The following is a 25,033-nucleotide window of genomic DNA, read 5'->3' as shown; positions in this document are numbered from 1 at the left end:
TCCAACAACACTGTAGACACCGTGTTCATTCAATTGCTTATTCCTGGGAGTTCAGGGCCCCTCATTCTCGTGAGGTGACTGTGTAATTGCCAGCAAGCAGATTGGAACCTGAGACCTCTGGAGTTTAAGAGCTTCTACAGCTTGAGCTAAAAACCACCTGGCGCTCAGCTTAGGCTGTAGAGCTCCCTTGCTCTTAGCTCTCACTTGTAAGTGGCCTAAGTGCCACTACACAGGACAGTGACCCCCACTACATGTGTGGGTTACACCTGGACCATGATTCACCCTGCACCTCCCTATAGCGTCTACAGGCTGTTGACGATGAGAAAGGAGAGACCCGAATTTGGTGGAACTTAGTTCCTGGTCCTGAGGCTTGTAGCAGGAAGCGGATCACTCACAAACCCAACAATTGGTGAAGCAATTAAAAGTTGATGAACTCAGTGCAACTTCCCCTTTTCAGTGCGGATACAAAAAGCCACCCGACGCACAGATAGAGAAGACGGCAAGGGCAGCCTTGAACGTCCAGACAAACAGTTGGAAGCTCCTTGCAGCCAAACAGCCCGATTCTAGCATTCAGTACCAGGGACCCACCACAGCCATGGAAGATGCATACATCAGACACATTGAGCTGCTGGGCTTTGAGAAAAGGTTTTTTCCAAGCCAACATTATGTAAGTACTCCGAGATTACACTGCAGAGCAGTACACTGACGGGTTTTCTCTTTAGGCGTAGTTCCCCTTGGCGTCGTTTCATCTTCTAGTTCAAATAATACCTTGAAAGAGAAATTCTAGAAGTAACATTATAGGGGAACGCTGCTGCTTTCTGAGCTGAGACAGCAGATTGGACTGGAGTTAGGAACATCTGTTCTAGACCTGAATGCCTATGAATTTCAGGGGAGTTTGGATCCAAATGTCAGCTGCTTGGTTGATTCCTGTCTTTGTAACAGGCTGAACCAAAAGAAGCGTTGATCAGTACTGAGCTCTATGGCTCACAATCATCACTCGCTTTTAAGATGGCGAGTGTCACTGTGGGGTTTTGATTATTGTCACTGTGGGAAGAGCAATTCTCCTGGCTCTCGTTCCTCACCAGTCTCTCTACCTTCTATTTCTAGTCTCTTTCTCTAACAAACCTCTTCAATCCCTAATCTCTTTCTCTGAACAATTCCAACTAGCTCTGTTGTATATAATCAATTTTTTGCGGGGTGGGAAAAAAGGCAGTTTCACTGTAATAATACACATGTTCTGTGAAAACAGATCCATGTTGCTGAATTGTTCAGTTTTTGGGTGAAAAAGATTTGAACCAAAATGGCAAAGCAAAATTCATTCTGGATTTTGTGGGAAAAAATGGAAATTGTTCATGGAAAGAAAATAAATGTTTTCAACCAGTACTAGGATGTCATTTTGCTCTACATTTGCTATGTCTTTTATGTTTTTGTAATTAAATGGTGTTTCTTCTGACATGCTCCTCAGCTGAGCTGCTAAAGAGTTGATTTTCTTCTACCGTTCTGGAGCAGTGTTTCTCAGCCAGTGGTACGAGTACCCATAGGGTTACTCAAGAGAAGTCGGGGGGAGGGTAGATGAACATCACTGAAATTTGGAGAAAACAGCGCTTTATTATTTTTGTACATTTTACACCCCAACATTTCTTTGCCTGCCTGGCTATGATTAAGTTGTTTAAACAAATGCGGTGCAACGGTAGAAAATTTTTGTGTGTGTCTGAAAACTGTGGATAGTGGAGGTAATTTTTTTTAAAGGGGCACTTTTAAAAAAAGATTGAGAAACACTGTACTAGAGAAGAGATATGAAAGAGAATGGGACTTTAGCTTAGTGGATCAGTTCTGGGTGACTTTCCATTAATGGGGGCATTGTGAAAGGAAGCACACTGATGGTAGTGAGGAGAAGTCCTAGGGTCTGGCTAGACTCTGGGGGGGTTTCGGGATACCAGAGATATTCCGAAAAAACTCCGCCGCATCCAGGGAACGCGTTTGCTCTTCTGCTTTTTTTTTGCGGAAGAGCAAATGTGCTCTTTTGGAAGCCCCTGTATTCCTTGTTCCACGAGGAAGAAGGGGGCTTTTGAAAGATGGTTTTTTTCCAACATTGGCCCAGTGTAGATGGACCAATCTTCAGAAAAGCCTCTTCCAACAAAAGTATCAGAAAAAGATACGCAAAATGCAGAGCCCTTTTTAAGTATCTTTTTTCGATAGAGCCTCGTAGTTTAGATGCACCCCTGTGTTATATCTGCTGAGTGGCTATGTTTATAGGAAATCGGCTCTTCGTACCAGCATGTGCTAGAACCTGCTGTCCTGTCTGTGCTTGCTGAATTTTCTGTGAATAGAGAAAAATTCAGAGCCTCGCTGACCCAGGTTTTGAAATGGATTGTAGCTAGAGATTGTGAGTGTGTGTTTTTTTCCAGAAAACAAGACTCTATCTGGTCTCTCTTGGAAAATGGTTCATAAACAGTGATTGTCCCTACTTGGTGGTATAAATGGGTGTCCCACAGTGGAAACTGCAGAATCTGAACTCTCTTTGTTGTTCATTAGGTTTACATGTTCCTGGTGAAATGGCAGGATCTAACCGAAAAACTAGTCTATCGAAAATTTACCGAGATATACGAATTTCACGTAAGTCAACTCTTGGTGTGTATTGATTCAGGCTAAGTCTCGCTTGCGTTGGAGGGGCTTATGAGGCGAAAACTGCGGCTATAATTAGTCTATGTCTAGTTAGGACTTTATCACAGGCTTAGCTCTGTGGTACAGGAATGCCTCAGCTTTTTATGCATGGTGAGAGAAGGCTCACAATGATATCTATTTTCAAAATCATAATGTAAAGCTTGCAGCATTCACTGTGCTGACCTCAGAGCATATGTGATCTGCTTTCCTCAGGAGAGCGACAGGACTTAACTGGCCCAAATACCATTTTCAAGCATATCAGCCCTTTGTTAGCTGATTTGGAACAAGACTCTTGGCCTTTTGTTCGTACCATCCCGGGGGGCTTTGCCTTCACCAGACAGAGGAGTCGAGAACTGATCTTTCTTTCTTGCAACGTTTTATTCAGTGAAGTCAGAAGTTAAGCTGGATACTAACTATCCTAAGCAGAACTGGTTACCGCAAAGTGCAAGCATCCTGCACCAGGGTTTCTTGGGGAAGTGGCCACTCTAGCTCCATCTCTCCACTGGCACACGCCAGAAGGGCCATCTGGTGCTGCTGTGTAGCGAAGGTTTCCAGTTCCACGAATGGCGTGTATCCATCTGGGTAACAATCCGTGCCTTATGCTGACGGGAAAGTATTCCAGTCCCCCAACACAGGCAGACTGTTACTGGGTTCTTTTTTTCCCTTTATTTACAACTAGTGAGTTTATTGGGATGAAGAAAAAAAAAACCACGCTTGATAGAATTCCCTTTAAAAAAAATTTAAACGGAAAAATGCTAACAATCCCTTTTTTAAAAGAAATCCGAAATAAAAATTAACTTGATAAAACTAACCCTATTTTTGAAAGATACGATCATTTAAATAAAGCATGTGCATTTTCTCGTTTATTTTCAACCCCTTCCCCCCAACTTAATGGAGTTAAGGACCCAACCAATGCTGGCTAATTTGGTTCACCGTTTGCAGCCAAAGGGAGTTGCAGGAAGTAGCAACCTGGCCCACGCTGCTTCTCGCGGCTCCCCCTTTGGCTGCAAACGGCGAACTGGAGCCAATGGGAGCTGTAAGGCTCCATGGCTGCAGAGCTGGTCAGTAAACAAACCAGAGCGGCCAAGGAGCAGGTTTCTGAGAGCGGGTCCGCGGACCACTTTGCGAAACTGCTTTAAGTTATGGCAAGAGGAAGCTGCATGCCAGATGGGGTGATCCTTGCTCGTACCGTTTAGAAAAAGTTCTTGATCGGACAAACTTTTCAAATATACTAGTATGTATTAAGAATTTATTACAAAAGAGCAAAACATTCCCTTTTTCAAAAGAGACTTAGGAGCCAAAACCTCAGTGAAAGGCAATGGGACTGAGGCTCCTAATCTGAAAATGGGACCAGGCTCCTAAGCCACATAAACACTGACGAAAACTTGACCTGACGTCCTTTGATTGGTGCCCAACCCTGCAAGTGCCGAGTTCCCTCTGCTCTCAGGATCTGCCCTTCTGTTGCTAGCTACCTGATTTGTCAACACAAGCTGCTAGCTCCCTGGCAAGGTGCTGTCAAATGGGCTTGCAAAATTGAGCTCTTTATTGGATACACAGGCAAAGGCCAAGCTGAGGCCTTTGGAAAACCAGAGCCTGAGTCTCTTCTACTGCTGTTCTCCCTCTGAGCCCCCGAGGAGTCCGACTGAATTTTACCTTGGATATGCTGACTGGACTGTGCACCTAATTCTGGTTTCTTTTCTCATGCTAGAAATCCTTAAAGGAAATGTTTCCCATTGAATCTGGGGACATCAACACTGAGAACAGGATCATCCCTCACTTACCAGGTAAGCAAACGTATGAAGCCGCCAGACTTTCAAAGCAGGAGGCTATAAGGAAAAGGGATGGCCGCCCTTCTGTAATTTGTACTGTGGCTGCAAACACACAGACACCAGGGTCTTCAGTGGGGGGTGGAACGTGAGACCCTCCAGAGTACAGAGAAATTCCATTCGGTGTGAGTAGCAGACTGCTCTAGTAACTGGAGCACTTGACTAGAGGGAGATGTGACCAAATGGACACCCACCCACCCACCACAGATTGCTTGGTCTACTCCTGCTTATTGTGTACTTCCTCACAATCAGTAACCGCCTAGAACTCACCTTCTAGCCGATGCAGGGAAAGCGACTTAACTGCCCCATTCCTGTACACCCGTTTTCAGCCCCAGACAACCTCTCTCTTTCAATCTAACCATCCAATGAGAGACTGTGGTAAAGACACGTCAGCCAGAGCGCCATTCCCGGCAGGCAGAAAGCTTCGCCGCTCCCATGGCTACGTGTTCATGCAGTGAAGGGGCTGGAAACCTGGGTTCCATTCCCATTCTTCAGCCAGCCACGGTGCTGCAATGTGCCTCAGTTTCCCCATCTCCCTCACTGAGTGCGTCTGAGGAAATGAATGCAGAGAAATTGCCTTTAATAAGACTCTGGTGGGGTTTAGGATTTAGAGCTCAGACAAACTGGCACTGAAATCAAGAGGTTTAATGGGAGCTGGGTTTGGCACTTGAGCCTATCCCTGATTTGAGTAACCTTTGAGTAAATGCAAACCCACTGACTGCTGTTGGTTGGGGAATGTCCCCAGAGTCCCCTCTGTGCCGTCCCCCAATCTCGGGGAATTTACAGTAGCAGTTTCTCACAGATTATTTTACTTTCCCGACACTGGTTACTGCAATCGCTGTGGTGGACGGGCTCAGATTTCTCTGTCAGCATTTGTTGCTCTATTTTTAATGAAGAAATCTCCCCGAGATGAGGAAGTCCCCACAGCTGGCCAGTTGGCTTTAGCAGTGAAAGGTGCTGACTGTAGAAGGGATGGCAAAGTGGCCTGTTCCTCTGTCTCCTTGCCTGGCACATGGAAATCCATTGCTAAGGTGCCACTGTGGTCAGGCTGCAGCTGCTGTGTTGTGGTGCAGCTGCGAGGCCCTAGAACTGACATCCGTCAGTTTGAGGAAGTTGTCACGTCCACCGGCATGGCCCAGGAAGCTCGGGGGGGGGGGGGGGGGAAACATGGGGCTTGCCGAAACGCCGAATGAAACCCATCCAGCCCGTGCCAAGGCACACGAGCAGGAAAAATGCTTTGTTCCACTTTTCTTAAAAATAAAACCACTCAGGAAACAGACCAAAATCTTTATAAATGGAGCCACGGCTGTTTACCTCAGCTGATGCGTTGGCCCATTGTCTTCCATGTCCCCGGTAGGTGTGTGAAATACACAGCAGGAAACTATACTCGATTATACACTTCAAAGGACTCACTGGAGAGTGATTGTCACCACAGGCTTTAAAGTCCCTCAGGTCGTACAAGACACCCCATGTATAGTGCCCTGTCCCAGACAGCCAGAGGTGTGCTGCCTGTGCGAGGGTTGGCATGAAGTTACTGGTACAGTCGGAAGAGCTGGGAACAGTAGGAGCGGTTGGGTGCTAAGCACGTCTGCAAACCTGACCCTGCCGTCATTTAGCTGAGCTCGCTGGAAGTGTGGAAGGAAACACAGTCCCTGGCTAGGGGTTAATACGTGTTTGTAAGCAGCGACACTACACAACGGACATTTTTTTGGCTTCCATTTACACACAGGCACCTTTGAAAGGCCTGTATCAAGGTCGGCATTCCCCCGCCCGGAAAGAAAGAATTCAAATGCAAATGACACCCTTCTGTAACTGGGCTGAGATTCGGTACCCTGCCTGCTACCTGAGCACACCCGCAGTGTATTTATAGTGTTCATTTGCCTACATACACATGGGTGTGTTTCAGAAAGAACACGCAGTCACATCGATTTGAGGAAATGAAAGAATTCCCCTTAATGGGTGAAGTCAGTGGTTGCACTGAATTGTAACTCAGCGTTTCTCAACCTTTTTATAAAATGTACCCCTTTTAAAAATATTATAAGTATCCCCAGTACCTACAGTTTTCAGACACACAACATTTTTTTCTACCATTGCAACACCTTTGTTTAAACAACGTAATCGTAGCCAGGCGGGCGAAGAAATTTTTGGGTGTAAAAAGTACAAAAATAATAAAGCGCCGTAAAACTTAAAACAAAAATTCAGCTTTCTCCAAATTTCAGTTGTGTTGACGTACCCCCCAGACTTCTCTCGAATACCCCTAAGGGTACTCGCACCACAGGTTGAGAAACACTGGTGTAACTTATGCACGCACCTTCTTCAGACTGACCAAGGCAATACGCTAGTCATTTCAATTATCTAATGCGAACATGCTGGGGGAGGTGACACAGTAAAAGATGCAGTAAGATTCATTGTCTTATCTGATTGTCGCAGTTTATTCTCCCTTCAGCGTCTGCCAAGAACGTAGCCCAACCTCATATCGCCTGCCCTGCCCTTAAAACCTCCTGGCCTTTCCCCCATCTGTGTGAACAATCGGTAAACAACAGAAAAGTTAACAACAAATTATCAACTCAGGTTGATTTTCTAACCTCACCTAGCCACTCCTTGTCACTGGTTTGAGGAGGTTTTTTTCCCTCCCCAGATGATTATGTTGAATTATTAAATCCCAAAGCTGAAGGCTTCTGTTCAGTAGGTGTAAGGCGTCTCTTAACAGGGACACATGGCAATTCAACGCAGAGTGAAATCGAGAGGAAGGATGGCTGTAGTTCGGCTTCTAGCTAGGATTTGGGGCATCCAGGTTTGCTTCCTCTCTCTGCTGCAGACTTTCTGTGTGAGCTTTGAGTTACTCTAGGCTGGGAAGGTGCATTGGTATAGGTGCATGTCTCGGGGGAGGAAGGGGGTGAAAAATCCATGCACCTAGAGGTAGTTGTATTGACCAGTGCATATACTGCCACTGGAAGAATTTTTATATTGATCTAGCTACTGCCTGTTGGGAGATGGATTCCCTATGCCGATGGGAGAGCCCCTTCCATCAGTGTCAGTAATGCCTAGCCTGCAGCTGTGCTGCTGTAGCCTTTTAAGGGTGGACCTACGCTTAGCCTCTCTGTGTCTCAGAGCCCCACCTGTCAAATGGTGGTAATGGCACAGTCTTGCTGCCCAGGGAAGTTGTTTGGTGGGATGCTCCAGTGGTTAGGTTGAGAACCACTGTCCTTTCTGGGCGACTGTACCCCTTTCAGGAGTCAGATTTGGCTTGCATACCCTCCTTGCTTCACAAAGTCAGACATAAAAAGATCAAAGTCTCCCAGCGCACTGTTGCCGAAAACTTGGCGACTTTCTTGGTTTTACCCTTGAATAATAAGTAAGTCAATTGAAATTTAAATGATTGTACTTGCATTTCAGCATATAGAGCAGTATAAACAAGTCACTGTGTGACATTTTACTTTGTGCTGACTTCACTCTTGCTTTTCATGTAGCCTTGGTAGAGGAGTTGATGTGCCACCCAGAAGAGCCCTGCATTCCTCCAGGGGGGGGAAACACATCCCTGGTTGAAAACCACTGGGTTAGGGCACTTGCCTACAGCATGGGCGACCTAGATTCAAGTCTGTTTTGCTGCAGTCTTCCCCGGTGACTTTGGGCAGGTTATTTGGGGGCAGGTCTACACTTAAAACACGCAGTCGGCACTGCTGCCTCTGCACCCGTGTAGTGCTTCAGTCAAGATGGAGCATTGTTCTCCTTGGCCTCTGAAGATAGGACAAGAAGCAATGGGCTTCAACTGCAGCAAGGGGGATTTAGGTTGGACATTAGGAAAAACGTCCTAACCGTTAGGCTGTGTCTAGACTGGCAAGTTTTTCCAGAAAATCAGCCGCTTTTCCGGAAAAACTTGCCAGCTGTCTACACTGGCCGCTTGAATTTCTGCAAAAGCACTGATGATCTCATGTAAGATCGTCAGTGATTTTCCGGAAATACTATGCTGCTCCCGTTCGGGCAAAAGTCTTTTTCCGAAAGACTTTTGCGCAAAAGGGCCAGTGTAGACAGCTCAGATTTGTTTTCCACAAAAAAGCCCCTATCGCGAAAATGGCCATCGGGGCTTTTTTGCGGAAAAGCGCGTCTAGATTGGCCACGGACGCTTTTCCACAAAAAGTGCTTTTCCGGAAAAGCATCCTGCCAATCTAGACGCGCTTTTCCGAAAATGCTTTTAACGGAAAACTTTTCTGTTAAAAGCATTTCCGGAAAATCATACCAATCTAGACGTAGCCTCAGGATGGTGAAACACTGGAATAAATTGCTTGGGGAGGTTGTGGAATCTCCATCACTGGAGATATTTAAGAGCAGGTGGGACAGACACCTGTCAAGGATGGTCTAGATGGTGCTGGGTCCTGCCGTGAGGGCCGGGGACTGGACTCGACCTCTCGAGGGCCCTTCCAGATCTAGCGTTCTAGGTTTCTATGCTCCACCCACTGACGTGGTTACTGCGCCAGCCCCAGGGGCCGCAGCGGTGCAGACAGAAGTAGCTCCCCCATTGACGTTGCGCTGCTCACGGAGGGGTGAAGGGTGGTGGAACTGTGCCACTCCGGTGGTGTTGGGTATTATTCCTCCTCCAGGGCCAGGGCTCCCGATAGAAGCTTGGGAAGCTGCAGCCTGCGTTCTGATAGGAGCGAGGGGCGCGCTCTGCCTCACCGAAGCAGGACCAGTTAGGACAAAGGCCGACAGCGCTGGCCGAAGGGTTGGCCCAGAAGAAGCTGAGGGGGCGTAATCTGGTGATGGCTGTGGGGATTGCGTTACGGCGCCACGGCGCTAATACGGGGGCTTTCTCTAGCGCTTGGTGATGCTCCCCGTCAGCTCGGAGTAGCCACGTCTCCCCCAAGCTGCTCTGTCTACCTTCACTGCGGAGCTCCTGCTGAGACCCAGGGTGTGCGCCGGGTTGCGCTGCGCGTCGGCTGCTGCCTTGACAAAATGAGGAACTCTGTGCTCTGAGTGCAGAGCTTCCTTAAAACACAGGACCTGGTTACAACAGCCAGTTCTCCCAGAGCACTGTTAGGCTGCAGCTCCGCTGACCGCACCCATTTGGTGCCCGTGTAACCACCACCGGGGGGATTTGAACCTGGGACCTCCGAAGCTGAGTAGAGGAGCCTCTACCAGCTGAGCTAAAAGCCAGCTGGCTCCCAGCCCATGCTGGGGAGGTCTCTTGGTTTTAGCTGTTGCTGTGGTCTAGGTGCCACTGCATGGACCAGTGAACCACACTAGATGTGAGGGTTACACCCACGGTAACCTTCCCTTTGAGAGACACGCAAACGCTTTACCTGAGGCAGGAGCAAGGAGCCGTCTGCAGAAGTCATGTGACGAAGTGGGACTCTGGGGGATTTTATTCCCCTGGTTATGTGGCATGTGAGTTCCGCTGTCTTGTAGTAACCCCGGGCGTGTGCCTCAGTTTCCCGGGGCACTGCACCAATACCTAGATGGTGATGGGAATTTTGGGTGTGATAGGCTCTTGCACATTGACGCCCTTTGTAATCTGAGCTCGGAAGAGGTTGTGATCAGGTTACACCTTTTGCTCGGGAAGTAGGACAAAGGTGGGAGGAGGTGCCTGGCGGGGGGCTGGCACCGAGTTGCTGGAAGTTGGCCTGGGGTGCAGAACAAGAGACAGGCCTGTCTTTGGGTCTCCCTCTTCCCAAGATGGAATGTCCTGGCTGCTTCTGGTTACTGAAGGCTGGTCTACGCTGTGTCCCTGTGGACTCACAAGCCTTCTCTTCTCTCTGCCGGCTGAGCATCACACCTGACTGCGGATGGGGTGCAGGGCCCCGGGATGTCCCCACACTCGCGTGACAAGTCACTCTTTGGGGTTCTGCTCAGCAGGTCGCTGTGTGGTATCGAGGTGCAGAGGCTCTGCATAGGGGTGACCGCATGGGCAGTGCTACCCAATGTGCTCGTCACAAAAATTGAGTCTCTCTGGTTTTGCTCTTCTCTAGCACCCAAATGGTTTGATGGCCACAGGTCCACCCAGAACAGGCAAGGCACGCTGACTGAATACTGCTACACCTTGGTGAATCTGCCGCACAAGATTTCCCGATGCACACATGTTCTGAACTTCTTCAAAGTCAGGCCTGACGACTTGAACCCGCCCACCGACAGCCAGTGAGTACAGTCGCGTCCGCAGGAACGCAGAGTGTCTGAACCATTTAAACATCTAGTCTAGGTATTTTGCAACTGGGTCTGCTCGAGTTCAAGCAGGAATTAAGGCAGGGAAACCCGGCAGCCTGTGTCAAGCAGTGGATCAGACTAGACGTTCACAATGGTCTCTTCTGGCTTCACAATCTGTGACTCTAACACAAACTGACATTCCATTTGTAACATACACACTTCTACCCGACTTTCTTGTGTTTGTCTCTACCCAGGTCAGGAGGAGAAAGCTTGTCCACTCCGTTCTGTACAGCTGAGCTTAGTAACATGATCAGATTTCTTCCATTGATATAACACAAAACTAACATGCTAGAGCAGTGGTTCCCAAACTTTTCAGCATTACGCCCCCTTTTTGATTTTTGAGGAACCCTCAGCCCCCCCCCCAAAAAAAAAAATTGAAGCAAAACTTGTTGAACAAAAGCAAAAAAAAAAGGAACTGACCACTGACCAGAGCAGCAAAATTTGATGGGGGGCGGTGGGGTTGGGTCACCTTCTGCCTCCGCTGGAATTTCTTCATGCCCCCCCAGTTTGGGAACCCATGTGCTAGAGGGTATAAATAATATGATCTATTAACCCAAGCACTAATACCAGCTGTCATTTCCATTCTGAGCCTCTGTTCTTAGTTCTGAAAATTCGACCCATCAGGCTGAAGTATTTCAGGCTGGACCTCTGCCTGAGATTATTTTCGTTGTTGTATTGCGCAGAATTGGGGTGCTGTTCCTTTAAATAGTTGAATGAACCCTGGGATGGTCTGCGCCACCTTTTAAGGGTACGTCTCTACTGCAGAGATAATGCTCAAGACAGGCAGGATGTAACATCACGCTTAGGGCAGCCCATATGCCCTGTCAGAAGCCAGGAGGGGAAACCAGATGGATCTTTCCAAATGGCCTTGTTCTGATGGCTCTGGTACCGGCCACTGTCCGAGACCAGGTGCTGGGCTTGATGGCCCATTGGCCTGAGCCAGTATGTTTTTTGTATGGAGGGAAGGGAACCCTGTTGCTGGGAAGAGAGAGAACATAAGAACGGCCCTACTGGATCAGACCAAAGGTCCATCTAGCCCAGTATCCTGCCTGATGACAGTGGCCAATACCAGATGCCCCAGAGGGAGGGAACACAACAGGTAATCCTCACGTGATCCATCCCCTGTCACCCACCTCCAGAGAAACAGAGGCTAGGGACACCATTCCTACCCATCCTGGCTAATAGTCATTGATGGACCTAACCTCCATGAATCTATCTAGCTCTTTTTTGAACCCTGTTACAGTTCTAGCCTTCATCACATCCTCTGGCAAGGAGTTCCACAGGTTGACTATGTGCTGAGTGAAGAAAAACTTCCTTTTGTTTGTTTGAAACCTGCTGCCTATTCATTTCACTTGATGACCCCTAGTTCTTATATTGTGGGAAGAAGTAAATAACTTTTCCTTATTCACTTTTTCCACACCAGTCATGATTTTATAGACCTCTATCATACCCCCCCTTAGTCTCCTCTTTGCTAAACTGAAAAGTCCATCTCTTTAATCTCTCTTCATATGGGATCCATTCCAAACAAAGAGCAGCATTCCCTGGCATTCAACTGAGTTCACTCTTCTTTTTCTAGCATCAAGAAGCCAGAGACATATTTGGTGCCAAAGGACTCCAAGAAAAATGCTGCAGGTAAGAAGAAGCTCTGGTGATTCAGACACTGATAAGCAAGAGACCTAGCCACTGAGAACACCTGGTTCTGCCAGCCTTGCAGGAAACTATTGACCAAGTGAGAATAATCTGTAGGGTGGGAGAGTGTTCAGCACAATTCACCGGCTTGCAGGAGAGTCCTGACCCCTGGGACTGTAGGGCTGGCCCCACTGCAAGGCACAGCTCCTGAGCCATGGGTAGCAGAGCACCAGAAGACATCTCAGAGGAAGCGGCCTGAGGGTGGATGCAGTGAATTGAGAAACTGCTCCTGGCCTGGAATATGGAGGGCCCCGGGTCAACCTGAAGGGCCTGGTTTGGTGTCAAGGAGGCCTTCCAGCCATGCTCTTCCTGAACAGCTCTGGCTACCGCATTGTACTGCAGCCTGAATTCCAGCAGCCCACTCAGCCCTGGTGCCTTGAAGCACGTGCACCCTGTAAACAGAGGGAAGATGGAACCAGGTGCTTAAATTGTGGGGGCTGGGTCACCTTGCCATCAAACCCATCCTTCTTCCCTTGTAAGATTGCAAACCTCAATCCTGCTCGGCTTGGGGAGCCGCCCCTCCCTTCTGCAAACATGATCTTCCGCTCAGCACCCTGTAGATCTATAGGCCAGTGGGTGTTTTACAGGGTCACCTACCCCTGCTGTCCCATAGCTACTGCTGCTGTACTGTCAGCGGGAGAGCTGAAGTGTTGGTAGACCCCCACACAGAAGAGCCACACTGCCGGTAGGGTTGCCAGATGGTTTAACCAAAAATACTCTACCCTCCCCACCCCCCCAAAAAAAACACCAGGGAAAAAATTCTGCTGAGAACAAAAAGGGGGAGACCAAACTTTTGAACCAAAAGAAACAAACAAAAAAAGAACCCAGCATGGCCCAGCATGAGGATTTTTGGCCCTAACAGGCTGCTAGCGGCCGTCCACCATCTTATCTTCCTGCTCCAGGCCAGATAGCTCCCCTGCAGAACCAGGTGAGCACCCAGGATTTTCACCTCCTGGCAGGGAAAAAAATCAGAAAATACCAGACATTTTAGGTGTCCGGTATTTTCTGAATTTTTTTACTGGCGAGGAGGCGAAAATACCGGACTGTCTGGGTCAATCCTGGACACCTGGCAACCCTAACGGTCAGCAGCAGCAAATGTGTAGCAACAGTTTATGCACGAGTGCTGGCAGCCTGAGAGGGGCAGATCTTTTCTGGGACACCGATGCAGCATGCTAAACTCGAATGTTCACTGATGAACGCTTTGCTAGGAATATAATACTTTGGGGTCCTAAAGAAGCCGTAGCTGCCTTGCTCGAGCACTTACCATTCTCCCTGCTGGTTTTCTTGGTCCTTTTTAAAGGAACTCCTCCGAGCGTAGCTACCTAGAGTGGTGAGAACACCGGCACTGCTATCCCTCAGGGAGTGTTTTGGACTTTCCTCTGAGCTTCTGTGGCGTTTTCTCCAGCTTCTCCTGGGGCAATCAGTGGAGCCACGCGGATGGAAAGCCATGGAAGGAGCTCATGAAATCCTGTCCCCGCTTCTCTCTTGCAGACATTACTGGCCCCATCATCCTGCAGACATACCGAGCCATTGCTGACTATGAGAAGAACTCTGGCTCCGAGATGGCTCTGAAAACCGGGGACCTGGTGGACGTGGTGGAGAAGAGCGAAAGCGGTAAAGGCCGTTGTTCTGGGACGGGGCTGCAAAGTTCAGGGCTGAGCAGAGCCGCCGTCTTGCGGCCCGGTGCAGAGACAGAGCCCAGCGCTAGCTCTTCAGAGCCCCTTTCGCAGACGGAGCTTGGCCCAGTGGGTTGGGGAAAGGCCTGAACACAGATGGTCCATTCCTGGCTCTGCCACTGACTCATCCTGTGACCTGAGACAGTGCCTGGATGCTCCCAGCAGAGACCCGCCCTGTGGGGAGGCAACGTGCCTGTCCAGTTGCTTAGGGCAGCTGGGATGGAGCGATCCCTAGGAGCCCTCTCTTCCTAGGGTCGGCTGGAACCCTCACCCTCCTGCACCCCGACCCTCTACCTCAGCCCGAGCTCTTCCCCCACTCAGAATCCCTTAGCCCCAACCCCGCCACATCCGTTTTGTCATGTGCACAAATAGGAGGGTGATGTGTTGCGCATTACCACCAGATTGGTGCATCTAACAAAATTCATTCCGCTCAGGGGGTAGGAAGAATTAGAGGGAACACTGCCTGCCTCCCGCCAGAGGTGCGGCTGAGCTAGTGAATGCGTGTGTGGTGCTTTAGACCCACAACGGACTATGTGTGTGGACGGGAAGCTGTCTAGGGAAGGGACTGCTCGCTGCTCTGTGTTTGTACAACACGGAACTTGGGGGCGGGGAGCTGGCAGTCCAGGGCTGGGGTTCCTGGCTGCTACTGCTGCCCTTCATGACGACCTGCTGATTATCTCTCTGTGAGCATCTGTATCTTGAAATGTTTTAATTCCGTGCCCTAAGTGTGGGAGCTGAGAGCATTTATATGTACAGACAGCAAGCACTCTGGGATCACAGACATGCCCCTAGCGAGGGAAACACTGAGAAAAACACCATGTGCAGTCACATGATGGGGGACTTCTCTTGGTGAGGCTGTGATGCAATCCTCGAAAGCCCTTGAGTTTCTCCCATGACTGGTTGGGTGGGACTGGCACTCAACCAGGAAATAACATTCTAACTTTAGGATCCGCATGGTAACAAAACAAAAGTTGACTTCCCCTCCCCTGTTCTCATGGTGATTGACACAGAGAACCACTTCTATACCGTGACTTACAGGATCTATGAGGGAAACACTGATTGCTTCATGTCCTACACCCGTCAGGTCACTATGATTGCTTCACAGGCACATATATGACTGAGTTGTACATACGCAGTCACCTCTTTACCCCAGTGGGCCTTGCCACAGCCCTTCCCAGTCCACCTTCCATTCCTTTTCATCCCATTGCTTTCGCATAGAGACCGGGCCCCCAGCCAATTAAAAGATACAGAGTTTGGGTTTTGTAAGTTGCCTTCAAGTGTAGACAAGGCCTTAGGGAATCTAATCGAATCTGCTAGCCTTGGAAGCCATAGTCAGTTCCAGCTATGCTGTTCTTGCTTCATTGGTAGAAGAGGCATAACCGTACCCCCTGAAGACAAATATCAAGATAGCTTGTCTTATAGTTCTGTGACATAGTGGTCCCACAGTTAAAGAACAGAGCGAAGAGATCTGAGTCTCCACACTGCTGGTGACTGTGTGACATCATAGAAGTCCTTTAGTGTCTCTCTTCCCACGGGGTTAATGACTGCTCCCTTCACCCCAGGCCTGGGGGGAGAGTTTATTTTGAGGTGCACCTTACAGCATACAAGGCACTACAATGAATGGGGCTGACCCTTGTGGTGTTTGCTGCTGCTTTTGTTACAGGCTGGTGGTTCTGTCAGTTAAAGAATAAACGTGGCTGGGTCCCAGCTGCTTATCTGGAGCCTATGGATGGTCCTGATGAATCTGAAGACCAGGATCCTAACTATGCAGGTAAAACCGCAACCCCCCAGCAATATAGCCACATAGGATGTCTCCTCCAGGGTCCCGAGCAGGGTTTTGGAGTAACTGCAGAAGGAAATGCACTAAGATGTTCCATCTCTGATTTCACAATGAGCCCAGCCCATAAGGGCTTTATTCCGGAGGATCGCGCCAGTCTGGACGCTCTTTTCCGGCTTTTCTCCAAGCTGGAAAAAAAGCGGTGGCCATTTTTATTTAAATCCCACGGGGGATATTTAAATCCCCCCCGCTGATTTCCCTATTCCAAAGTTAGAAATTAGCATGCCTCTTCCGAAGAAGGGGCCAGTCTAGACACAACCCATCTGTGTGGAGTCCCAGGTCAGTTGTGAGGTACTTAACCAATGAGTATCATTGATCATGGTGCCACGGCACGGGAATTTATGCAGAATCACTATGGAGTCGGCTCTTGTTTAAAATGGGGATCCATTGTTGGGGTGTGGGCTGTGTCATTTTGGAGCGCTGGTCTGGATCACTGAGATGTTCTTCCTTGGGTGTTAACATCCAATAGATCCTTGAAACCTCCTTTGTTTCTATTGTGCTCAGGGGAACTCTATGTTGTCAGAAAAGGCTACTCTGGTGTTGAGGATGATGAGCTGACATTGAAAGAAGGCGACACCATAGAAGTTATCCATAAGCTCCTTGATGGCTGGTGGGTTGTCAGGTAAGAGCATGCGAGGATAAATTGGATTTGGCTCTTTGGGTCACTCAGGGGAAGGAACCGAAAGAGAACCTGAGATGAATTATAATTATAATGGGTGGTTCTTACAGATAAGGCCAGGAGCATCACTTGGTAAGGCTGATGAATGCTTCCCGTACCTCTAGTGATAGAAATGTAGCCGTGTTAGTCTGGGGTAGCTGAAGCAAAATGCAGGACAATGTAGCACTTTAAAGACTAACAAGATGGTTTATTAGATGATGAGCTTTCGTGGGACAGACCCACTTCCTCAGATCAAATAGTGGAAGAAAATAGTCACAACCATATATACCAAAGGATGCAATTAAAAAAAGTGAACACACATGAAAAGGACAAATCACATTTCAGAACAGGAGGGGGATGCGGGGGGGGGGGGGGGGGAAGGAAGGTAAGTGTCTGTGAATTGATGATATTCACAGACACTTCTAATATCATCAATTCACAGACACTTACCTTCCTTCCCTCCCCCCCTGCATCCTCCTCCTGTTCTGAAATGTGATTTGTCCTTTTCATATGTGTTCACTTTTTTTTAATTGTATCCTTTGGTATATATGGTTGTGACTATTTTCTTCCACTATTTGATCTGAGGAAGTGGGTCTGGCCCATGAAAGCTCATCATCTAATAAACCATCTTGTTAGTCTTTAAAGTGCTGCGTAGTTCTGTATTTTGCTTCCCCTACCTCTGTTCTCAGTTGTTTATAACTTTGCCAGTCTTTAAACATTTGGGCTGAATTTTGCCAGGTGTCTGCTGCAGATGGATTTTTTTGGGAAGAGGGCGGGAAAGAAATTTCACGCCAAACATTCAGTTGTTCCCAAGAACAAAGCTGGGGGAAAATAATACAGGAAGTCCCCGACTCAAGAACAGGTTGTTTTCCAAAAGTTCGTTTGAGATTTGGTTGCTTGGAACTCGGAACGCATTTCCCCATAGAAACAACGTTCTCAACGAAACTTAGGTTCGCAGACTAGCCCACAAAAGCCTATTTAACCCACAATGTGAGTAAAACAGTGCGTATGTGCAATGAAAAATAATGGAAATATTTTATTTAACTTTGAATGCTGGGGCTTGAGGTTTAATTAGAAGAAGATGAGGGGGTAGGTGGAGATTCTGAAGGGACTTTTGGGCATCCCCTGGTCGCCATCTCCTCCCCACCCCCGCGGGCTCTGCGCCGGCTCCTGTGGCCAGCCTCACCCCCTGGCATGCACCCAGCCCCCACTCACGAGAAGGTGGCGAGTGGCACGAGAGCAGGCCGGAGGACTCTGGAGGAGCCGGAGGTGGCTGTACAGCTAGAAGCCAGAGAGAAGCTTTCGTGCCTTCGCTTTGGACCTTGGGTGTGTCTAGACTACATGCCTCCTTCGACGGAGGCATGTAGATTAGCCAGATCGGAAGAGGGAAATGAAGCCGCGATTAAAATAATCGCGGCTTCATTTAAATTTAAATGGCTGCCCCGATCTGCCGATCAGCTGTTTGTCGGCAGATCGGGAGAGTCTGGACGCGATGCCCCGACAAAGAAGCCTTTCTTCATCGACACAGGTAAACCTGGTTTCACGAGGCTTACCTGTGTCGATGAAGAAAGGCTTCTTTGTCGGGGCATCGCGTCCAGACTCTCCCGATCTGCCGACAAACAGCTGATCGGCAGATCGGGGCAGCCATTTAAATTTAAATGAAGCCGCGATTATTTTAATCGCGGCTTCATTTCCCTCTTCCGATCTGGCTAATCTACATGCCTCCGTCGACGGAGGCATGGAGTCTGGACACACCCCTTGAGACGTGTGTCACCTTTGTCTCAGGGATGTGCCTTTTGCCGTCCCAGTGACCCCCTGGGCCAGCAGTCGGCACTTGCTCAGTGGAGACTTGCTCCAGCTTGGCGAAAACCCCTGAAGATTCTGTTCACATGGAGCCTGTTCCAGCCTCCATCCCCTGACACTGCAGCTCTGCTCTGGGTTGTGCAGGGGCCAGACCCAGGGATGAGAAGCAGGGGGGCTGTCTCGGCTACACTCAGTAACCCTGCAGCTGGTGCCACATAGCAAGGAAGAGGAAGTTGCCTGACTTGACAGCAGAGGGGAAAAGAGCGTGGGGAGTGGGGTCAGGGCCGGACGGAGGCATGGGTGAGCCAGGCAGCTGCCCAGGGCTCCAACTGATGGGGGGTGCCTGATGGCAGCTGTAAGGGGTGCGCGGTGTCCCTTACAGCTGCCATCAGGCCGGCTCCCGCAGCGCCGGCCTGCCCACATCCCCGTGGCGCTAGCTAGCAATGACCTTCCCCCCACAGTCGCGGGGCCCTACACGGCCTGGCGTGCGCGCCAACAGTGATGGCTGGGTCGGACTGGGCCGTACTTGCACCCTGCACCCCGGGGGTGGGCTCCGGGCTGCACGCCAGTGGCCGTAGCCGGGCTGCGCATGCGCCATGCACCCTGGTGGCGGGCTTGTGCACCCTAGGGGCGCGGGCCTGCTCCCTACAGGCGGGCCTGCGCCCGTGCCCGGGGCACCAGAATGCCTCGAGCGGGCCCTGAGTGGGGTTGCAGGAGCATGGCGATCGCACTCCGGGGCTGGCAAAGTGCAGTTCAGAGGCTGGATCCTGTCAGCTGTCACCACCACTAGAACGCTCCCACCCTGGAACTGCTGAACTGCCAGGAGGTTAGATTCATAGATGCCGAGGCCCAAAAGGACCAGTCTGACCAGGAACTTCCCCCAAATCATTCCTTGAGCAGATCTGTTAGAAAAACATCCCATCTCAATTGAAAACATCATCTCTGAGGGTGACTCCTCCATGATGCTTGGTAAAAGGGTCCTCGGATTTGGACAGCCAGGCTGTTGTTTTGACAAAGCTGCTGTATGTGTAAGTGGTGTTGTTTTGCACCCCAGGAAGGAAGAAATCACCGGGTACTACCCCTCCATGTATCTGCAGAAATCTGGGGAAGAGAATAACCCTGTGAAGAATGATCTGAGAAACAGAGGCGCTCCTCCTCGAAGGTAGGGAAGGCAAATCGGGTCTGGTTGCCCCATGTTTTGGGACAGTGTGATGAAGTGAACTAGACTGTGGCTGGGGATACCTAGCGCTTGTCCTAGAGATGAGGAACCTAAGTGCTAAGTGAGTAGGGTGGGGGAAGAGAGTTGCTACAGGGCTTCCTTCTGAAAAGAAAGACTTTGGCCTAAGAACGTTACAAGAACATAAGAATGGCCAGACTGGATCAGGCCAAAGACCCATCCAGTCCAGTGTCCTGTCTGCCGACAGTGGCCAATGCCAGGTACCCTAGAGGGAGTGAACTGAACAGGTCATGATCAAGCCATCTCTCTCCTGCCATCCATCTCCAGTCTCTGACAAACAGAGGCAAGGGACACCATTCCTTACCCACACTGGCTAATAGCCATTAATGGACTTAACCTCCATGAATTTATCTAGTTCTCTTTTAAACCCTGTTATAGTCCTAGTCTTCACAACCTCCTCAGGCAAGGAGTTCCACAGGTTGACTGTGCCCTGTGTGAAGAAGAACTTCCTTTTATTTGTTTTAAACCTGCTCCTCATTAATTTCACACCATTTGGAACTGAACTTGTAAGGTACCTGTGTAACCCACACACCTAGCGGGTGTTTTTCACTGTCCCATGTAGTGGCACTTAGACCACTTACAGTGAGAACTAAGAACAAGGGAGCTGTATAGTTTGAACTGAGAGTCAGCTGGCTTCATTGCTCAAGCTCAAGCTACAGAGGCTCCTTATACCAAGCTCCAGAGGTCGCAGGTTCAAATTTGCCCAGTGGTGATTACAAGCATGGCAAGTGCTGAGCTGAACTGTCTGCATCATCCCAAAGCAGGTTTCCTACATCATCTCCCCAGTCCATCTTGTGGTCTGACCGGGAGCTGGTGCAGGTTGGCCTGCCTCCATTGATTTCCATGCAGATGTGTTGATTTACACCATCTGAGAAGCTGGACTCTCACTCTTCCACTGCTGTGAACACTGCAGTAAATATCTAATCAAGCTGATATCTATAGGGCACCAGTCATGGGACCATGCATTTGTCACTAGAGAGAGAGAGATGAACCATAAAAAGCAATGAGGGTGGGTTCAGTCAGGGTAAGCACCCAAAATCTCTGCTGTTCTTTTGCATTAGCCGAGCAAAAGAATCTGTGTAAGGTCCTTATATATCCCATTGTGAAGAAAATTGCTTCCACTTAGGGCAGCTATGAAACAGGCGCCTCTAATTTCACAGATGTGAAATGTGTTGAAATGTTAGGCGTGAACGGGAGGCAGCGTAATAGAGCGCGATGCCGCTGATTCGTAGGTAAATGGTGTGAACCCGGTGTGAAACAATAGCTGTGGTAGGGAATAGGAACCATCTGCTTGTAACTGTTCCAGGCACCAGTCCTGAAAATGTGTTGGTCTTAGTTCAGATCCTAGAAGAGGGGCTTGGTCTCTCCTGCTCAGAACTCTCCAGGGCAGCAGGCTGTCTTACTCCCACTGAGACTCTAACCCCCTGCCGCCCTCCTTCCCACAGGCCTTTGTGTTAATTTTCACTTTGCTCAGTACTTGTGTGTGACAGGTGTAGCTTGGGAAACAACGTGTTGAATCTATACTCACTGATCTGATCTGCATGCGGGCCAGGTTCCGATCCTGCTGAAATCTATGGGAGTTTGCACACATGTGTAGATGTGCAAACACGCACGCACGCATGCACGCACACAAAGTGACATGTTACAGTAGCCAGTGAATGTCCTGCCTCGGAATTACAATGGCACTATACCAGAAACAATGGATCTAAATAGGCATATGTAAGCAGTGTGGCCTAATGGGTGGAGCTTGGATGGATGGGCACTACCACTCACCTGCTATGTGACTTAGGGATGTAACTGATGCTCCCCTTCCTCTGCAAGGTACTTTGAGGTCGATTGGAAGAACTAATTAAGTATTGCTCTTTACTGTAATTAAAGTCTCACTTTGCGCTTTTAAAAAACATCCATGGATAACAGTTAGATGCTGCCTGACTAATGTTTTATGCAACAAATCACAGAAGGTTGCTCACAGCTACTGACGTTAACTCACAGTCATTTTGCCTGGTATAACCCAAAGCAATCATGGCTAAATCCACAGCTTGGGATAGGCTAAATCCACTGCCCTCCCTAGGATGAGGCTGTGCCAAACCTACAAAAGGGGAGAGTTCCCCCAGTGGGGACCGTATGGTACGAAAGCATAGAGAGTTAAAATGGCAAAAGCTGGAAGATTTTTCTCTTTCTCTATGCAGGTCGACCATCCGAAATGTCAAGAGCATCCACAACCAAAGCCGGAAGCAGATCAGCCAGGAGACGTATAGACGGAACAGCGTGAAGTATATGAAGAGGAAAACCAAGGGCAATCTCCAGAACAAGTCCAACGTGATCAGTAAGTTCCAGCCTGGCGTGCCCATTAGATAGAACGCCTGTGTCATGAACAGCGGGGGGGAGGATGTTTGTACTCAAGGAGACCATCAGGGCTGGTGGACGTCACTCTTCCTCCTAGGCTATGTCTAGACTGCAAGCCTCTTTTGAAAGAGAGCGTCTAGACTGCACGTTGAACTTTCGGCTTGCTTTTTCGAAAGAAAGCACCCAGTGAGTCTGGATGCTCTCTTTCGAAGAAGCCCTATTTACATTGAAGAACGCCTTCTTTCGAAAGAGGAACTTTCGAAAGAAGGCGTTCTTCCTCGTGAAATGAGGTTTACTGCCATCGAAAGAAAAGCCGCGTTCTTTCGATTTAATTTCGAAAGAACGCGGCTTGAGTCTGGACGCAGGTGAGGTTTTTTCGAAAAAACCCCTGAGTCTGGACACAGCCCTAGTCTACCTTCCACAAGGCAAGTCCTCTTGCCTTTCTGAGGTTGCTTAGTGGCGTTAGTGGCAGAGGGAGAATTCATACCCCAAAGCTAATGAAGGCTACTCAGTCCAATTCTGAGCTACCGACAGCACTTCTACAGCCATGTCAGGCAGCCAGGACAATCCAGACAGTAAGGAATGGCCAAGAATAAGATTTTCAAGGTACTGAGGACGGGAACCTCCTATGGCCTTCACTGATGGTCATGGGTACCCAGCACTGACACGAATGAGACTACGCAGGAGTTGGGTTGATTCTATTTGCAATAGCGCAAGCCGAGGGGTCTAGAGAAATTATCTTTGTTGTGAAATGGCCTGATAAAGCTGATGGTGGTTACAGTCATTCGTAATCCTGACATAGCAGTCTTCTACGAGCCGTAAATGGGGAAGTGGGTTTCATACGAAGCATTACAACAGTAAAAGGGAGAGGCCACTGAAGCAAAGAAGACAGAATGAGTATGAGAGATGTGTAGGTTCATTTCTGGAATAGCAGGGTATGGAAAGTATGAGAAATCATGGAGGTGGAATTAAGGCAGGTCCTAGAAGGGCAGGGACCAACCACCCAAAGGCTGAAATGAGTGGTTTCTGATTTCTAAAAGATCTGAAATGCCTGCAGATAATGGGGGGTAAGGTATTGAAAGCCAGCTGATACATTTGTGACATTCCTAGTGAATGGAAAACTACACAGCCAACTACCTAGCACATTGAGTTAGCCAGAGAAAGTCTCACACCCACTCTGGATCCAGACTTCACAGGCCTAGCCTAGAAAGGGTCACCAGGGTATCTAATCTGACCTCTCTTCCACAGGCCACCTGCATACAATACACAACAACCAAAATTAAACCAAAGTGTGACAGCCTTCAAGAGACTAGCTTATTGATGTGCCACAGAGAAAGAACAGGAGGGACCCAGGTATACTGGTGCCTGAGCCCCCTATAATGGCAGGGAACTGACTGATAAGCCCAGCAAGCGCCCCGTACCCCCATGCTGTAGAGGAAGGGGAATCCCCACAAGGTCATTGCCAATTTGACCTGGGGAAATTCCTTCCCGAACCCACATCCAGCGATCAGCTAGACTCTGGAGCAAGAAGCCTCCAGCTAAGTGCCTGAGACACAATTTGAGCCAAACTCTGCCACTGGCTTCTTTGCCTGCAATTCTGCAAATCAGAAAGTGGGATTGGAGTCAAAAGTTGTAACATCAACCCCTTGATTAGTCTAGGGCCTGATCCGCGTGAGAGCTATGTTTAGCAAAGAGCATCCCTGTTCAGCAAAATGCATAAACATGAGTCTGACTCTGAACATTTGCTTCATTCCCACAGAACTTGATAGCAGGGGTTTAAACTTAAGTACTTGCTTAGTGCTTTGACTCGGGGACTAATTGAGGGTGCTCAGCACCTCCCAAGTTGCACTGCTCCCCTCAAATGATTGGGCCCATTTTATTTAACAGACTATCATATAAGTGGGTGACATTTTCTGGCCTGAGTCATAGAGGAGGTAAGACTAGATGGTCTAAAAGTCCCTTCTGGCCTGGAAAATCCAAGAATAAAGCAAACCCCAGAGAAATGTAGAGAGAAGAAAGGGAAAAATATGCTCTCAGTGGGAATTTTTTGAATGTTTAGAATGAGAGAGCAAATGACTTTAAGGAAGTTGGTAGTAACGAATCCCTCCCAGATTCTCAACCTATTTCTTCAGCTCCCGTCTTCTCTTTAGAAGAAGCCAATTTAGTACTTTATCCAACATTAATGGCATAAGAATAGAACACTTATTCTAGGATCAAAATTCAGTGAAAATAGGATACCTAATTCCCTTGGCCTCCTCGAACTGTGCCAGGGACATGGAACTTTCCCATATTTTTATGTCCTCTCATTTGTAGGAGAGAAAAATGAAATGGAAGAAACCAAATCCAAGGCCCAGCCGGCCATTCCACCACGACCCAGTAAGGACCTGATCATGAATCGGTGTACAGAGAGCACAAAGAACAAGATCAAATGATGCCACGGGAAGAAGAAGAAAAAAAAGCTGATGCTTATTCTCTGCCAGGACTCTATAGCCAGACTGGACAGTCCTGGTGAATTCTGGCACATCAAAAAGTGCAGCTGCCCTCCTCGAGTTTCTCAGAGATACCTTGAATTAGAGTCCTCACCATCCATCTCTCGATAAATCTGAATTGTTCTAAACTTGAGGACAGAATTTGGCAAGATAATCTCAGTAAATGATCACTTTTTTTTAAGTTTACCATGAATCGCTACACATAATACAATTGATCAAGGCACTGATCGGGTGAGATGTTGAGTGAACTCCTCCACCATTGACTTGTTTCGCAGTAGAGGAAGGTGCTCAGCATTTCATTGCATCGAGCTGTAAGAGAGATTCTTAATGGAGTCCTTTCCTGCCATTTATACTTTGCAAACCATATCATCAAGGTGCACTGATTAGCTTGCTTTGTAATATAGCCATTTTGGGTGATTCTTGTTGTAGGAGACTCACATGTACTGTTAATACATATATCACTTTTTATTCTGTACAGTGTTTTACTAGCTAAATATGTCTGTGGTTTGAAAAGTTACTATATGTGGGTAATACTTTCATGTTGGCTAAATGAAGGATTATAAACAAGTCAGAAAAATGAGCTACTGAATTGCAGTCTCTCTCCTTCCGCCAA

The 25,033-nt window shown here is 48.5% G+C and overlaps 1 protein-coding gene across 1 annotated transcript; it reads left to right on the top strand.

Moving 5' to 3' along the window:
* Nucleotides 1–476: 476 nt before the first annotated feature.
* Nucleotides 477–25,001, top strand: NCF1 (neutrophil cytosolic factor 1). Its single transcript, XM_006136052.4, has 11 exons — nucleotides 477–667; nucleotides 2,536–2,616; nucleotides 4,373–4,448; nucleotides 10,454–10,619; nucleotides 12,262–12,317; nucleotides 13,866–13,988; nucleotides 15,714–15,821; nucleotides 16,392–16,509; nucleotides 19,403–19,510; nucleotides 21,775–21,911; nucleotides 24,245–25,001. Exons 1-11 carry the CDS (start codon nucleotides 596–598, stop codon nucleotides 24,361–24,363), a joined length of 1,164 nt encoding a protein of 387 aa, XP_006136114.1. The 5' UTR covers nucleotides 477–595; the 3' UTR covers nucleotides 24,364–25,001.
* The last annotated feature ends 32 nt before the right edge of the window (nucleotides 25,002–25,033 follow it).

Source organism: Pelodiscus sinensis, chromosome 21 (genome assembly GCF_049634645.1).
Source record: "Pelodiscus sinensis isolate JC-2024 chromosome 21, ASM4963464v1, whole genome shotgun sequence".
Classification (NCBI taxonomy): Eukaryota; Metazoa; Chordata; order Testudines; family Trionychidae; genus Pelodiscus; species Pelodiscus sinensis.
This window is presented reverse-complemented; position numbering and strand designations above follow the sequence as displayed.